Here is a 17,236-nt window from a genome sequence, read left to right as displayed (position 1 = left end):
CATCCCCATTTTCCAGATGAGGTCACTGAGGCCCAGAGAAGTGAAGTGACTTGCCCAAAGTCACCCGGCTGACAATTGGCGGCGCCGGGATTTGAACCCATGACCTCTGACTCCAAAGCCCGGGCTCTTTTCCACTGAGCCACGCTGCTTCTCCAACCTTGGGTGCCCACATTTTCCTGCCCTTGGTAGCCCTCGGCACAATCCAGGGCTGAAGGGAGACGCTCCCTTCAATCAATCGGTGGTATTTATTGAACGTTTCCTGTGTGCAGAGCACTGTACCAAGCGTTTGGTCCAGTACATCAGAGTTGGTAGACACGTTCCCTGCCCGGGAGGAGCTTACAGTCTAGAGGGAGAGACAGATGTTAGAATAAATTAAGGGCAAGTACTTAAGTGCTGGGCAGGGGTCGGTGCGGGTGAAAATCTCCAAGATGGCATGATCCAAGGCAGAGTTGGCACTCCATGCACAGAGAGCGACAACTTTCCTCTGTAGAGAGAAAAGAAAATCGCTCCCAAATGGTCCCCCGTGGATCGTTCTAACCGCACGGCTTGGAATTCATTCCTTCAGTCCTATTTATTGAGCGCTTACTGTGTGCAGGGCACAGGACTAAGCGTTTGGGAAGTACAAATCGGCAACACAGAGAGACGGTCCCTACCCGACAGCGGGCTCACCGTCTGGAAGGGGGAGAATCCGCGGCTCTTACCTTTATCCGCCTAATCGGCGGGGGTGGGAAAAAACCAAACGCGGTAAGTTTCAGGTTTATTGGAACTTGTGTTTGGCTGCAAGAGGCTGCTGGAAGACGAAACTTTTCCAAAAAATGTCCCGGGTGATGTCTCCCCATGGAGATCTTCGCCGCTGAGATGGAACAGCTGAGAAGGGAAGCACCCGCGCTCCCACCGGGCCGTCCCGAGTTTCTTCCGGAAACTCCGTTTATGTTTCCGATACGCCGAGAGAGAAACCGCTGGTCCGAGGGTCCCGGAGCGTAATCTCCTGGTCTCCGGGGGGGCCGGGACCCTCAATCTGTCAGCGCCAGGTTCTTGGACTGCAGCTTTTCCATCTCCTGGTCGATATTTCTCTCGACTGTGTCGCACTGGGCGAGGAAAGCCTGAAACGCGGACGGGGGCTTAGGGGAACGGCGGGCCACCCGGCACCGAGGGAGTCCCCAGAGATGGATCGATTGATGGTGTTCATTGAGAGCTTGATCATTCGTATTGATTGAGCGCTTACTATGTGCCGAGCGCTGTACTCAGCTCTTGGGAGAGGACAACAGCGTTGGTGATCTCTGGTGCTTTTCATAAGGCTCTACTAACCTTAACTGTCCGTTTTATAATGTCGCCAATTTGTCATTTATTAACCAACTTGATCCCACTGAGACTTTCTAAATTCCCTAATTGGTCCCTCAAGATTCTTCACTTTCTTATGGAATTAATAATAATAATAATAATGATGATGATGATGACGGTATTTGTTAAGCGCTTACTATGTGCAAGGCACTGTTCTAAGCACTGTGGGAGGATACAAGGTGATCAGGTTGTCCCACGGGGGGCTCACAGTCTTCATCCCCATTTTACAGGTGAGGGAACTGAGGCCTAGAGAAGTGAAGTGACTTGCCCAAAGTCACACAGCTGACAGTTGGCAGAGCCGGGATTTGAACCCATGACCCCTGACTCCCAAGCCCGGGCTCTTTCCACTGAGCCACGCAGCTTCTCCATTCTAACGTGGACTGCTCATCCGTGAATCTCTCCCAACTCCTCTTAATCCTGCCACTGTCTGTACAGCTTCCCATGGGATTGAATTTGCCAACCTGTACTTCCCAAGCGCTTAGTACAGTGCTCTGCACACAGTAAGCGCTCAATAAATACGATTGATTATGATGATGATGAAGTTCACATGCTTCCCACCTCCCAGGAGAACCCGTGTTTCCTTTTGTTTTGTTGGGAATCTGCCGCCTTCGGACTGCTCATCCGTGAATCTCTCCCAACTCCTCTTAATCCTACCAATGTCTTTACAGCTTCCCATGGGATTGAAATTCACATGCTTCCCACCTCCCAGGAGAACCCGTGTTTCCTTTTTTTTTTTTGAATTGGGAATCTGCCGCCTTCCAGCTCCTCCTGATGGTATTGTGGGATTTGGTGAGCAACAATTCCACGTTGGCCCTTCACACGCTCTCCACGGTGCATACACATTTCCACCGAATTCTTTCAGACTGTGAGCCCACTGTTGCGTAGGGACTGTCTCTATATGTTGCCAACTTGTACTTCCCAAGCGTTTAGTACAGTGCTCTGCACACAGTAAGCGCTCAATAAATATGATTGACTGATTGACAGGACCAGGCCCTGCTAGATGCGAGAGCTGGGGTTTTTTTTAATGGTATTTATGAAGCACTTACTATGTGCCTAATTAGCTTGTACCTGCCCTAGAGTTAAGTACCTGACACATAGTAGCCGCTTAACAAATACCATAAAAAGCCCCCACAACCAACATCTATGGGTCCACGGGGAGTTGAGGAGGAAAAGAGCGATGGAAGGAAGCGCTGTTAATTAATCTCCCCGTTTCCGGGATCTTTTCCGCGGCCTAGCAGTTACCCGCTGGGGTCCCCCTCTTATCTTTCGCAGCCTTGACCACCCCCAACCTCCCCGGGGCAAGACCCCCAGATGGCCTGATGAGCTGAGGTGGCCAAGCCCGGGCAGAAGGCAGGATGGAGGGCCTCAAGCAGGGCAGAATTGGATGAATGTAGAGGGAGAACAACCCAGGAGGCCTCGAGGAACAGGGTGGTTACCTCAGGGCTCGAATCCTGCCCCAACGGGCGTCCCCGGCTCGTGGGTCCAGCTGGGGCCGGGGGAGGAGGTTTTTGGGGGGCCGGTGGCCGTGTCCTCCGCAACTCACCTGCACCTTCTGCACCAAGCCCTTCCTCTTCAACCTGCAGTCGCTGAAGGTTTCTGGCAGCGTCTGCGGCAAAAATAAACCAACAGCCCTGAGTGGATCGTGGGGAATCAATCAATCAATCAATCGTATTTATTGAGCGCTTACTGTGTGCAGGGCACTGTACTAAGCCCTTGGGAAGTACAAGCTGGCAACATCTAGAGACGGTCCCTACCCAACAGTGGGATCACAGTCTAGAAGGGGGGAGACAGAGAACAAAACCAAACATACTAACAAAATAAAATAAATAGAATAGATAGGTACAAGTAAAATAGCTGGGGAAGGGAGGAAGGGTGCTCTATCGGGGAATAATAATAATAATGATGGCATTTATTAGGCGCTTACTCTGTGCAAAGCACTGTACTAAGAGCTGGGGAGGTTACAAGGTGATCAGGTTGTCCCATGGGGGGCTCACAGTCTTCATCCCCATTTTCCAGATGAGGTCACTGAGGCCCAGAGAAGTGAAGTGACTTGCCCACAGTTAGGCAGCTGACGGTTGGTGGAGCCGGGATTTGAACCCATGACCTCCGACTCCAAAGCCCGGGCTCTTTCCACTGAGCCACGCTGCTTCCCCGGCTGGGAAAGGGCAGGGTTCGAGCGAGAGAGAGGCCCGGTTCGGAATCGCCGGGACGGTCTGGAAGACAACCGGCTTCCGGCCTGAGTGTGTCCCTCGTCCTAAACTCGCGGGGTGAGGTCTTTGAGATCCTGAATTTCCACTTTGGCTCCCCTAGTCGGTCTGTTCGGTCCTGAAGGTGGCTTTGTAAATATGTTTTGTTTTGTCGTCTGCCTCCCCCTTCTAGACTGTGAGCCCACTGTTGGGTAGGGACCGTCTCTATATGTTGCCAATTTGTACTTCCCAAACGCTTAGTACAGTGCTCTGCACATAGTAAGCGCTCAATAAATACGATTGATGATGATGATGATGTTGCCAACTTGGACTTTCCAAGCGCTTAGTCCAGTGCTCTGCACACAGTAAGCGCTCAATAAATACGACTGAATGAATGAGGTGACTATTTAATCGGAACCAGACAGGCGATTCCTACCGTACGATGAGAATTCATTGAAAACATCATGGACGGTTTACTCTGGGGTTTGAATTTGCATTCATTCATTCATTCAATCGGATTTATTGAGCGCTGACTGCGTGCAGAGCACTGTACTAAGCGCTTGGGAAGTCCAAGTTGGCAACATATAGAGACGGTCCCTACCCGACAACGGGCTCACGGTCTAGAAGGGGGGGAACACGTGCAATACGGGTTCCGTCGACAGCTCTGGAATCGAACTCCGCCTGTAACGTTTTGAATGTTTACCAAATCTTCTTTGGACCGTGTTGCCTTTGAACATTTCGGGGGCGGAATGGATGATCCAATCAATCAATCGTATTTACTGAGCGCTTACTATGTGCAGAGCACTGTACTAAGCGCTGGGAAAGCACAAATTGGCAACATAGAGAGACAGTCCCTACCCAACAGTGGGCTCACGGTCCAAATTATCTCAGAAAGAAATAACTGAGCGTCAAGTATGGTTTCAAATTGTCCAATGGCCCTTGAGCTCTAATTTGGATTCTTAAGTCACTTCTCTCTCACATCCCCCTCCTCCCCCTCTCCATCCCCCCGGCCTTACCTCCTTCCCTTCCCCACAGCACCTGTATAGATGTATATATGTTTGTATGTACTTATTATTCTATTTATTTATTTTACTTGTACATATCTATTTTATTTTGTTAATATGTCTTGTTCTCTGTCTCCCCTTTCTAGACTGCGAGCCCGCTGTTAGGTAGGGACCGTCTCTATATGTTGCCAACTTGGACTTCCCAAGCGCTTCGTACAGTGCTCTGCACATAGTAAGTGCTCAATAAATACAATTGATTGATCCCCACACAAACATACACACCCTCTCTCTCTCTTTCACACACACAGAGACTTGTACATACGCAGCGGATCTGCGACCCGCATATAACGGCACGTCACACAAATGTCTACAAGAAAAAACAAACACAATACAAAGATGCCACAGAACGAAAGCAAGAGCATGGGCTACAAAGAACAAAGACGTCTATCGACTCACTAATGAATCAACTTGTTCCAGGACCTCCATAAACTGCTCCATGGTTCCCTTTATCCTCTTGCTAAGTTTGCCGAGCGCTTCCGCTTTCAGATCCTTCGCCAGGAAACCCTGCATTAGGAAACATTTGACAGTGGGTTTCTATGGTCGGTCCTCGGGCCCACAATTCATTCATTCGTTCAATCGTCTTTATTACGGTCGGTCCTCGGGCCCACAATTCATTCATTCGTTCAATCGTCTTTATTGAGCGCTTTACTGTCGTCATCATCATCAATCGTATTTATCAAGCGCTTCCTGTGTGCCGAGCACTGCGCTAAGCGCTTGGGAAGTCCAAGTCGGCAACGTCTAGAGACGGTCCCTACCCAACAGCGGGCTCACAGTCTAGGAGGGGGGAGACAGACGACAAAACATATTAACGAAATAAAATCAATAGAATAAATATGTACCAATAAAACAGTCTAGAAGGGGGGGACGGACAACAAGACAAAACATATTAACGAATAAAATAAATAGAATAAATATGTACAAATAAAACAGTCTAGAAGGGGGGGGACGGACGACAAGACAAAACATATTAACGAAATAAAATCAATAGAATAAATACGTACCAATAAAACGGTCTAGAAGGGGGGGGACGGACGACAAGACAAAACATATTAATGAAATAAAATAAATAGAATAAATATGTACCAATAAAACAGTCTAGAAGGGGGGGACGGACGACAAGACAAAACATATTAACAAAATAAAATCAATAGAATAAATATGTACCAATAAAAGTCTAGAAGGGGGGGATGGACGACAAGACAAAACATATTAACGAATAAAATAAATAGAATAAATATGTACAAATAAAACAGTCTAGAAGGGGGAGACGGACAACAAAACCAAACATATTAACGAAATAAAATCAATAGAATAAATATGTACAAATAAAACAGTCTAGAAGGGGGAGATGGACGAAAAGACAAAACATATTAACAAAATAAAATAAATAGAATAAATATGTACCAATAAAACAGTCTAGAAGGGGGAGACGGACAACAAAACAAAACATATTAACAAAATAAAACAAATAGAATAAATATGTACAAGTTAAATAAATAAATGAATGAATGAATGAATGAATGAATAAATAAATAAATAAATAAATAAATAAATAAATAGAGTAATAAATACATAGAAATATATATACAGGTGCTGGGGGGGGGGGGGATGCAATTGGCTCCTTAAACCTTAAGTCTGAAGTTGGAATGCTGTAAATCGAAGCCATTTTTCACATAGCGACAGTGTTTGAAAAATTGGAGATGGGGTCCTGAACTACTGTTGGGCATGCTATATTTAATCAAAATTGAACAGAATTATCTGCTTAATCAATTCTAGGCGAGAAATACAATAGAATAGGTGAGAATAGAACTATATCCCAGTCTGAGCCCCCTCCTTCCTCTCCCCCCTGCCTTACCTCCATCCCCTCCCCACAGCACCTGTATATATGTTTGTACATATTTATTACTCTATTTACTTTACTTGTACATATTTATTCTATTTATTTTATTTTGTTAATACGTTTTGTCGTCTGTCTCCCCCTTCTAGACTGTGAGCCCGCTGTTGGGTAAGGACCGTCTCTAGATGTTGCCGACTTGGACTTCCCAAGCGCTTAGTCCAGTGCTCTGCACACAGGAAGCGCTCAATAAATACGATTGAATGAATAAATGGACACTCGGTGGTGAGACCAAGGAAGGGTGTTTCCGGGCATTTCAGAGACGGCAGCTCTCCAGGAAGGGTGGCACAAATAACCATAATAACTGTGGTATTTGTTAAGCGCTTACTATGCACCAGGCACTGTACTAAGTGCTGGGATGGTTACAATAATACCATTTATTAAGCGCTTACTACTACTATTAATAATAATAATAATAATGGCATTTATGAAGCGCTTACTATGCACCAGGCACTGTACCAAGCGCTGGGATGGTTACAATAATACCATTTATTAAGCGCTTACTACTTCTATTAATAATAACAATAATAATGGCATTTATAAAGCGCTTTTAGACTGTGAGCCCACTATTGGGTAGGGACTGTCTCTATATGTTGCCAACTTGTACTTCCCAAGCGCTTAGTACAGTGCTCTGCACACAGTAAGCGCTCAATAAATATGATTGATGATGATGATGCTTACTATGTGCAAACCACTGTTCTAAGCGCTGGGGAGGTTACAAGGAGATCAGGTTGACTGGGGGCTCACAGTCTTCACTCCCATTTTCCAGATAATAATAATAATAATAACGAGAGCATTTATTAAGCGCTTACTCTGTGCAAAGCACCGTTCTAAGCGCTGGGGAGGTTACAGGGTGATCAGGTTGTCCCACGGGGGGCTCACACTCTTAATCCCCATTTTACAGATGAGCTAACTGAGGCCCGGAGAAGTGAAGTGACTGGCCCAAAGTCACACAGCTGACAAGTTCTAGACTGTGAGCCCACTGTTGGGTAGGGACCGTCTCTATATGCTTCCCAAGCGCTTAGTACAGTGCTCTGCACACAGTAAGCGCTCAATAAATACGATTGATTGATTGATTGATTAATAAATGGCATTATTATTATTATTATTATTATTATTATTATTATTATTATCCAAACTCCCCTGAGGACGCCTACCTGGAAAAGCACTGCTCTAAACGGAAAAATACCTCGGGAGGCAACCGCCTCGTCTCGTCGGTCGCGATCTATTACTTTCTCCCTCCCACTGTCCGTAAGCGCTGCTTCATCATCATCATCACCATCAATCATATTTATTGAGCGCTTACTATGTGCAGTGCACTGTACTAAGCGCTTGGGAAGTACAATATGTAAAATATGCTTCAGAAAAGGGAGAGGTCGGGACGCGGGACGGAAAGGGCTTACCCTTTGAATCCCGCTGAGCTCTTTATTAATATTTTCTAATTTGTTGGCTATTTGCTCCAGGGATTTCTCCAGATCTTTGAGTTTCTTTAGCTCTGCTTCTTCCTCGGGACTATTCTGAAAAGGTAACGGGTAAAATAAAGCAAACGTCGGCAGGATCAGCAGATCGCTGTCGCGCCTCCTAGATATCATCATCATCATCATCACCATCAATCGTATTTATTGAGCGCTTACTATGTGCAGAGCACTGGACTAAGCGCTTGGGAAGTACAAATTGGCAACATATAGAGACAGTCCCTACCCAACAGCGGGCTCACAGTCTAAAAGGGGAAAGATATACATTGAAGGACCCACTTTACTATGTGCAAAGCACTGTCCTAAGCGCCCGCCTTACCTCCTTCCCCTCCCCACAGCACCTGTATATATGTATATATGTTTGTACGGATTTATTACTCTGTTTTATTTGTACATATTTATTCTATTTTGTTAATGTGTTTTGTTTGTGTTGTTTGTGTAATGTTTGTACGGATTTATTACTCTATTTTATTTGTACATATTTATTCTATTTTGTTAATGTGTTTTGTTTTGTTGTCTGTCTCTCCCTTCTAGACTGTGAGCCCGCTGTTGGGTAGGGACCGTCTCTACATGTTGCCAACCTGGACTTCCCAAGCGCTTAGTCCAGTGCTCTGCACACAGTAAGCGCTCAATAAATATGATGGAATGAATGAATGAATGAATTTATTTTATTTGTACATATTTATTCTATTTAGCATATTTTGTTAATATGTTTTGTTTTGTTCTCTGTCTCCCCCTTCTAGACTGTGAGCCCACTGTTGGGTAGGGACCGTCTCTAGATGTTGCCAACTTGGACTTCCCAAGTGCTTAGTACAGTGCTCTGCACACAAAGCGCTCAATAAATATGATTGAATGAAGGAATGAATGAATTTATTTTATTTGTACATATTTATTCTATTTATTCTATTTTGTTAATCTGTTTCGTTTTGTTGTCTGTCTCCCCCTTCTAGACTGTGAGCCCACTGTTGGGTAGGGACCGTCTCTATATGTCGCCGACTTGGACTTCCCAAGCGCTTAGTCCGGTGCTCTGCACACAGTAAGCGCTCAATAAACACGATTGAATGCATGAATGAATCAGGCGGTCCCACGGGGGGCTCACAGTCTTCAACCCCATTTTCCAGATGAGGTCACTGAGGCCCGGAGAAGTGAAGTGACTTGCCCAAAGCGGAGGATTCTTCTAAGCTATTTTTTTTTTCAGCATCCCGTGATGCCTGAAGATCAGAGATCGATCAGTGACCTTTGGACATTTGCTATACGCCCCCCCCGCCAACCCAGCCCCACAGCACTTGTGCATATATCTTTAAATTATATATTATATAATATATAATTATATAATATATAATTATAATACATATATAGTTTATTCATGTTAATGTCTATCTCCCCCTCTAGGCTGTGAGCTTGCCCTGGGCAGGGAATGTATCTGATAATTCTGTTGCATTGTACTCAGCGTGGCTCAGTGGAAGGAGCCCGGGCTTTGGAGTCAGAGGTTGCGGGTTCGAATCCCGGCTCTGCCAATAGCCAGCTGGGTGACTTTGGGCAAGTCACTTCACTTCTCCGGGCCTCAGTTCCCTCATCTGTAAAATGGGGATGAAGACTGTGAGCCCCCCGTGGGACAACCTGATCACCTTGTAACCTCCCCAGCGCTTAGAATGGTGCTTTGCACATAGTAAGTGCTTAATAAATGCTATCATTATTATTATTATTATTACTATTATTATATTATTATTATTATTATTGTTATTATTATTATTATTACTCTCCCCAGAAGCAGGGGCAGCCTGATCACCTTGTAACCCCCCCCAGTGCTTAGAATGGTGCTTTGCACATAGTAAGCGCTTAATAAATGCTATTATTATTATTATTATTATTATTATTATTATTATTATTATTATTATTACTCTCCCAGAAGCAGCGTGGCCTGCTCCTTCGCTTCCGGGAAGATGACCTTACCCTTTTCCCAATCAACATGACTCTGGAGCCGTGTTTCACTCCGAGGGACGATAACGTTCGCTCCATCTCCTTTAGCGACTTCCCTGTAAAAGAGGAAGAAATTGGGTATTTGCAACTGCGCTGCCGGGAGCGGGTTAATCCGTTCCCGTGGAACGCGTGAAAAGGGCAGGGTGATCCGTATTCCGTTATTCATGGCATTCCCGTCCTCCAGGCCTGGGAAATTATATAACGGGAGAGGGGGTGGGCATTCCTGAGTGCCCGGTTCGGATCTGCATCAGGGTTATTCCGCATCCGTGACGTACACGGGATTCAAGGTATCACTGGATTCAAGGGGAGGATGGTTTTCAGTTCTGGGTTTCACCCGGGCTGGAAATGATTTTGATATTATTTTTTTTTTGGTGGTATTTGTTAAGTGCTTACTCTGTGCCAACCACTCTTTTAAGCCCCTCTTCAAGCCCCCCTACCCAACAACGGGCTCACGGTCTAGAAGGGGGGAGTCAGACAGCAAAACGAGTAATTGTTTAATTACTTGTTAGAAGTAACAATCATTGTTCATTCATTCATTCAATCGTATTTCTTGAGCGCTTACTGTGTGCAGAGTTTGCACATATTTATTACTCTATTTTACTTGTACCTATCTATTCTATTTATTTTATTTTGTTAATATGTTTGGTTTTGTTCTCTGTCTCCCCCTTCTAGACTGAGAGCCCACTGTTGGGTAGGGACCGTCTCTATATGTTGCCAACTTGGACTTCCCAAGCACGTAGTACAGTGCTCTGTACACAGTAAGTGCTCAATAAATACGATTGATTGATTGATATTAACAAAATAAAATAAACAGAATATGTACAAGTAAAATAAATATAGAGTAATAAATATGTACAAACGTATATTTATATTCATTCATTCATTCATTCAATCGTATTTATTGAGCGCTTACTGCATGCAGAGCACTGGACTAAGCGCTTGGGAAGTCCAAGTCGGCAACATCTAGAGACGGTCCCTACCCACCAGCGGGCTCACAGTCTAGAAGGGGGAGACAGCGAACAAAACAAAACATATTAACAAAATAAAATAAATAGAATATGTACAAGTAAAATAAATATAGAGTAATAAATATGTAAAAACATATATGTATATATTCATTCATTCATTTATTCAATCGTATTTATTGAGCGCTTACTGTGTGCAGAGCACTGGACTAAGCGCTTGGGAAGTCCAAGTTGGCAACATCTAGAGACGGTCCCTACCCAACAGTGGGCTCACAGTTTAGAAGGGGGAGACAGACAATAAAATAGAGTAATAAATATGTACAAACATATATACATATATATTCATTCATTCAATCATATTTATTGAGCGCTTACTGTGTGCAGAGCACTGGACTAAGCGCTTGGGAAGTCCAAGTTGGCAACATATAGAGACGGTCCCTACCCAACAGCGGACTCACAGTCTAGAAGGGGGAGACAGATGACAAAACAAAACATATTAACAAAATAAAATAAGTAGAATAAATATGTGCAAGTAAAATAGAGTAATATATATGTACAAACATATATATATATATATCCATTCATTCATTCAATCATATGTATTGAGCGCTTACTGTGTGCAGAGCACTGGACTAAGCGCTTGGGCAGCCCAAGTTAGCAACCTAGAGAGACGGTCCCTACCCAACAGCGGGCTCACAGTCTAGAAGGGGGAGACAGAGAACAAAACAAAACATATTAACAAAATAAAAATAAATAGAATATGTACAAGTAAAATAAATTTAGAGTAATAAATATGTACCAACATTTATATATATATTCATTCTTTCATTCATTCATTCAATCATATTTATTGAGCGCTTACTGTGTGCAGAGCACTGGACTAAGCGCTTGGGAAGTCGGCAACATCTAGAGACGGTCCCTACCCAACAACGGGCTCACAGTCTAGAAGGGGGAGACAGACAACAAAACAAAACATATGAACAAAATAAAAAAAGTAGAATAAATATGTACAAATAAAATAAATATAGAGTAATAAATATGTACAAACATATACATATATATTCATTCATTCATTCAATCGTATTTATTGAGCGCTTATCGTGTGCAGAGCACTGGACTAAGCGCTTGGGAAGTCCAAGTCGGCAACATATAGAGACGGTCCCTACCCAACAGCGGGCTCACAGTCTAGAAGGGGGAGACAGACAACAAAACAAAACATACGAACAAAATAAAATAAGTAGAATAAATATGTACAAGTAAAATAAATATAGAGTAATAAATATGTACAAACATATACATATATATTCATTCATTCATTCAATCGTATTTATTGAGCGCTTATCGTGTGCAGAGCACTGGACTAAGCACTTGGGAAGTCCAAGTCAGCAACATCTAGAGACGGTCCCTACCCAACAGCGGGCTCACAGTCTAGAAGGGGGAGACAGACAAAAAAATAGAGTAATAAATATGTACAAACATATATATATATATATATATATATATATATATTCATTCACTCAATCATATTTATTGAGCGCTTACTGTGTGCAGAGCACTGGACTAAGCACTTGGGAAGTCCAAGTTGGCAACATCTAGAGACGGTCCCTACCCAACAGCGGGCTCACAGTCTAGAAGGGGGAGACAGATGACAAAACAAAATATATGAACAAAATAAAATAAGTAGAATAAATATGTACAAGTAAAATAAATATAGAGTAATAAATACGTACAAACATATATATATATATATATATATATATATATATATATATATATATATATTCATTCATTCATTCATTCAGCGCTTGGGAAGTCCAAGTTGGCAACCTATAGAAACGGTCCCTACCCAACAGCGGGCTCACAGTCTAGAAGGGGGAGACAGACGACAAAACAAAACATATTAACAAAATAAAATAAGTAGAATAAATATGTACAAGTAAAATAAATAGAGTAATAATTGTTATTATTGTTATTATTATTATTGTTACCCTCCCAAGGAGCCACTGAGTGGGCGCCCAGTGCCAGCTGGGACGGGCAACGGGGGAGAATCGAGCTCACAATTCGATCTTAGACCCCCCCGAGGATGCTCCACCTTTGTAGATCAGCTTCTGAAAAGGCAGCGGGACCCCGGTTGCTTTTTGGACGAGAACGGCCAAGTCCTGGAGGGTCGGCTCGCCGTCTCCCGGCGGGGCTCCCATCTCAATGTTGTGCTTCTCATTATCTGCGAGGGAAAAAAAAAAAATAAAGATCATTATTCACGGGATTTGTTAAGTGCTTACTGTGCGCCAGGCACTGTTCTAAGCCCTGAGGTAGATACATAATAATAATATATTATTATTATTATATTATAATTTATTTATTATTATATTATAGTTTATTTATAATAATAATTATTATTATATTATAATTTATTATAATAATTATAGTAATAATAATTATTATTAAATATTATCATTATTATGCAAAGCACCATTCTAAGCACTGGGGAGGTTACAAGGTGATCAGGTGGTCCCACGGGGGGCTCACGGTCTTCATCCCCATTTTACAGATGAGGGAACTGAAGCTCAGAGAAGTGAAGTGACTTGCCCAAAGTCACAGAGCCGACAATTGGCGGGGCCGGGATTTGAACCCATGACCACTGACTCCAAAGCCCGGGCTCTTTCCACCGAGCCACGCTGCTTCTCTACGTGTTAAGAGACGTGTTAAGGGCCCTTTCCTCCCCAACGGTAATGAATAACTACGGCGTTCGTTAACCGCTCACTATGTGCCAGGCACTGTACTGAGCGCTGGGGTTGGACGCAGACCCTGTCCCGTGTGGCGCTCACGGTCTTCATCCCCATTTCCCAGGTGAGGTCACTGAGGCCCAGAGATGACTTGCCCAAGGCCACACGGCGGACATGTGGCGGAGCTGGGATTCGAACCCATGACCTCTGACTCCAAAGCCCGGGCTCTTTCCACTGAGCCACACTGCTTATTTATTTGTTTGTTTGTTTATTTATTTATTTATTTATTTATTTGTTTATTTATTTATTTATTTATTCATTCATTCATTCATTCATTTATTTATTTATTTCACGGCCTCTGACTCCAAAGCCCGGGCTCTTTCCACTGAGCCACGCTGCTTATTTATTTATGTATTTATTTATTTATCGTATTTATTGAGCCCTCACTGTGTGCCCAGCACTGTTCTATCAGGTCAGACGCCATCCGTGACCCTCTTGGGACGCGGATTCTTAATCCCCCATATTCCAGATGAGGCAACTGAGGCCCAGAGAAGTGAAATGACTCACCCAAGGTCTCACAGCAGCCCAGGGGCGGAGCAGGGATTAAAAACCCAGTCTGCCAAGCTGTCCGTCTGTATCCCCGTCCACGGCCCTGTCCCCGGCCTGACTGGGAGCCCGCTGGCGGGTAGGGACCGTCTCTAGATGTTGCCAACTTGGACTTCCCAAGCGCTTAGTACAGTGCTCTGCACACAGTAAGCGCCCAGTAAATACGATTGAATGAATGACTGAATGGCCACAACCTGACCTCCGTCCCTGGGCCTGGCCAGCCTCCTGTCGATGGCCCCGTGCCCCTTATGACCCCCGGCCGCGTCCACCCCCCGTCCAGCCCCCTGGCCCCGGCTCTCACTCTGTCCCTGGCCCCGGCCTGGCCACAATCTGACCTCTGACCCCCGGCCCTGTCCGGGCTGGGCCCCCGTCAGGGTGACCCCTGACCCCTGACCCTGTCCAGGCCACCATCTGACCTCTGCCCCTGGCCCTGTTGTCTGGGCTGGGCCCCCATCAGAGTGACCCCTGACCCTGTCCAGGCCACCATCGGACCTCTGTCCCTGGCCCTGTCCGGGCTGGGCCCCATCAGAGTGACTCCTGACCCCTGTCCAGGCCACCGTCTGACCTCTGCCCCTGGCCCTGTCTGGGCTGGGCCCCATCAGAGTGACCCCTGACCCCTGTCCAGGCCACCATTTGACCTCTGTCCCTGGCCCTGTCCAGGCTGGGCCCCCATCAGAGTGACCCCTGGCCCTGTCCAGGCCACCGTCTGACCTCTGTCCCTGGCCCTGTCCGGGCTGGGCCCCATCAGGGTGACCCCTGACCCCTGACCCCTGTCCAGGCCACCATATGACCTCTGTCCCTGGCCCTGTCTGGGCTGGGCCCCATCAGAGTGACCCCTGACCCCTGACCCTGTCCAGGCCACCATCTGACCGCTGTCCCTAGCCCTGTCCGGGCTGGGCCCCATCAGAGTGACCCCTGACCCCTGACCCTGTCCAGGCCACCATCTGACCTCTGTCCCTGTCTGGGCTGGGCCCCATCAGAGTGACCCCTGACCCTGTCCAGGCCACCATCTGACCTCTGTCCCTGTCTCTGTCCGGGCTGGGCCTCCATCAGAGTGACCCCTGACCCCTGACCCTGTCCAGGCCACCATCTGACCTCTGTCCCTGGCCCTGTCTGGGCTGGGCCCCCATCAGAGTGACCCCTGACCCTGACCAGGCCACCATCTGACCTCTGTCCCTGGCCCTGTCTGGGCTGGGCCCCCATCAGAGTGACCCCTGACCCCGGTCCAGGCCACCATCTGACCTCTGTCCCCGCCTCTGTCCGGGCTGGGCCCCAATCAGAGTGACCCCTGACCCCTGGCCCTGTCCAGGCCACCATCTGACCTCTGTCCCCGCCTCTGTCCGGGCTGGGCCCCAATCAGAGTGACCCCTGACCCCTGGCCCTGTCCAGGCCACCATCTGACCTCTGTCCCTGGCCCTGTCTGGGCTGGGCCCCCATCAGAGTGACCCCTGACCCTGACCAGGCCACCATCTGACCTCTGTCCCTGGCCCTGTTCGGGCTGGGCCCCATCAGAGTGACCCCTGACCCCTGTCCAGGCCACCATCTGACCTCTGTCCCTGTCTCTGTCTGGGCTGGGCCCCATCAGAGTGACCCCTGACCCCTGACCCCAGTCCAGGCCACCATCTGACCTCTGTCCCTGGCCCTGTGTGGGCTGGGCCCCCCATCAGAGTGACCCCTGACCCTGTCCAAGCCACCTTCTGACCTCTGTCCCTGGCCCTGTCCGGGCTGGGCCCCATCAGAGTGACCCCTGACCCCGGTCCAGGCCACCATCTGACCTCTGTCCCTGTCTCTGTCCGGGCTGGGCCTCCATCAGAGTGACCCCTGACCCCTGACCCTGTCCAGGCCACCATCTGCCCTCTGCCCCTGGCCCTGTCCGGGATGGGCCCCATCAGAGTGACCCCTGACCCCTGACCCTGTCCGGGCTGGGCCCCCATCCGGGAAGCAGCATGGCTCAGTGGAAAGAGACTGGGTTTGGGAGTCGGAGGTCATGGGTTCTAATCTCAGCTCAGCCGCTTGTCAGCTGTGTGACCTTGGGCAAGTCATTTGACTTCTCTGGGCCTCAGTTCCCTCATCTGTCAAATGGGGGTCAAGGCAGTGAGCCCCCACGTGGGACAACCGGATGACCTTGTAACCTCCCCAGCGCTTAGAACAGTGCTTGGCACATAGAAAGCGCTTAATAAATGCCAACATTATTATCATTATTCTCTGGGCCTCAGTGACCTCATCTGTAAAATGGGGATGAAGAGTGTGAGCCCCCCGTGGGACAACCTGATCACCTTGTAACCTCCCCAGCGCTTAGAACAGTGCTTGGCACATAGTAAGCGTTTAATAAATGCCAACATCATTATTATTATTATTATTATTCTCTGGGCCTCAGTTCCCACATCTGTAAAATGGGGATGAAGAGTGTGAGCCCCCCATGGGACAAGCCTGATCACCTTGTAACGTCCCCAGCGCTTAGAACAGTGCTTGGCACATAGTAAGCGTTTAATAAATGCCAACATCATTATTATTATTATTATTCTCTCAGTTCCCACATCTGTAAAATGGGGATGAAGAGTGTGAGCCCCCCGTGGGACAACCTGATCACCTTGTAACCTCCCCAGCGCTTAGAACAGTGCTTGGCACATAGTAAGCGCTTAATAAATGCCAACATTATTATCATTAGTCTCTGGGCCTCAGTGACCTCATCTGTAAAATGGGGATGAAGAGTGTGAGCCCCCCCATGGGACAAGCCTGATCACCTTGTAACGTCCCCAGCGCTTAGAACAGTGCTTGGCACATAGTAAGCGCTTAATAAATGCCATTATTGTTATTATTATCATTATTATTATTATGAATGTTACACTCCAGTCCTTACTGTAAGTGACGGTGAGTCGGATGGGGGGGGGCGGCCATCAGGATATAAAGGGCGGCGGCCGGGAAGCCCAGGAGCGGATCTCCGGACCGAACTCCCCCGTCCGGTCCCGTCCCGTCCCGTCCCGTCCCGGAACTCCGCTTTC

At 46.7% G+C, this 17,236-nt stretch overlaps 1 protein-coding gene across 1 annotated transcript; it reads right to left on the bottom strand.

The window, feature by feature from the left end:
- Positions 1-745: 745 nt before the first annotated feature.
- Positions 746-17,116, bottom strand: BAG1 (BAG cochaperone 1; the record flags this gene model as incomplete). The annotated part of the gene is made up of 7 exons (XM_038770293.1): positions 746-1,103; positions 2,885-2,947; positions 4,988-5,095; positions 7,889-8,002; positions 9,914-9,996; positions 12,998-13,126; positions 17,095-17,116. Coding segments are annotated over 7 exons (609 nt in total), but the record flags the coding sequence as incomplete, so codon positions are not given.
- Between the last annotated feature and the right edge of the window lie 120 nt (positions 17,117-17,236).

This window comes from Tachyglossus aculeatus, chromosome X3 (assembly GCF_015852505.1).
Source record: "Tachyglossus aculeatus isolate mTacAcu1 chromosome X3, mTacAcu1.pri, whole genome shotgun sequence".
Taxonomy (NCBI): domain Eukaryota; kingdom Metazoa; phylum Chordata; class Mammalia; order Monotremata; family Tachyglossidae; genus Tachyglossus; species Tachyglossus aculeatus.
The sequence above is the reverse complement of the archived record's forward strand: the minus strand, read 5'-3'. Positions and strand labels throughout refer to the sequence as shown.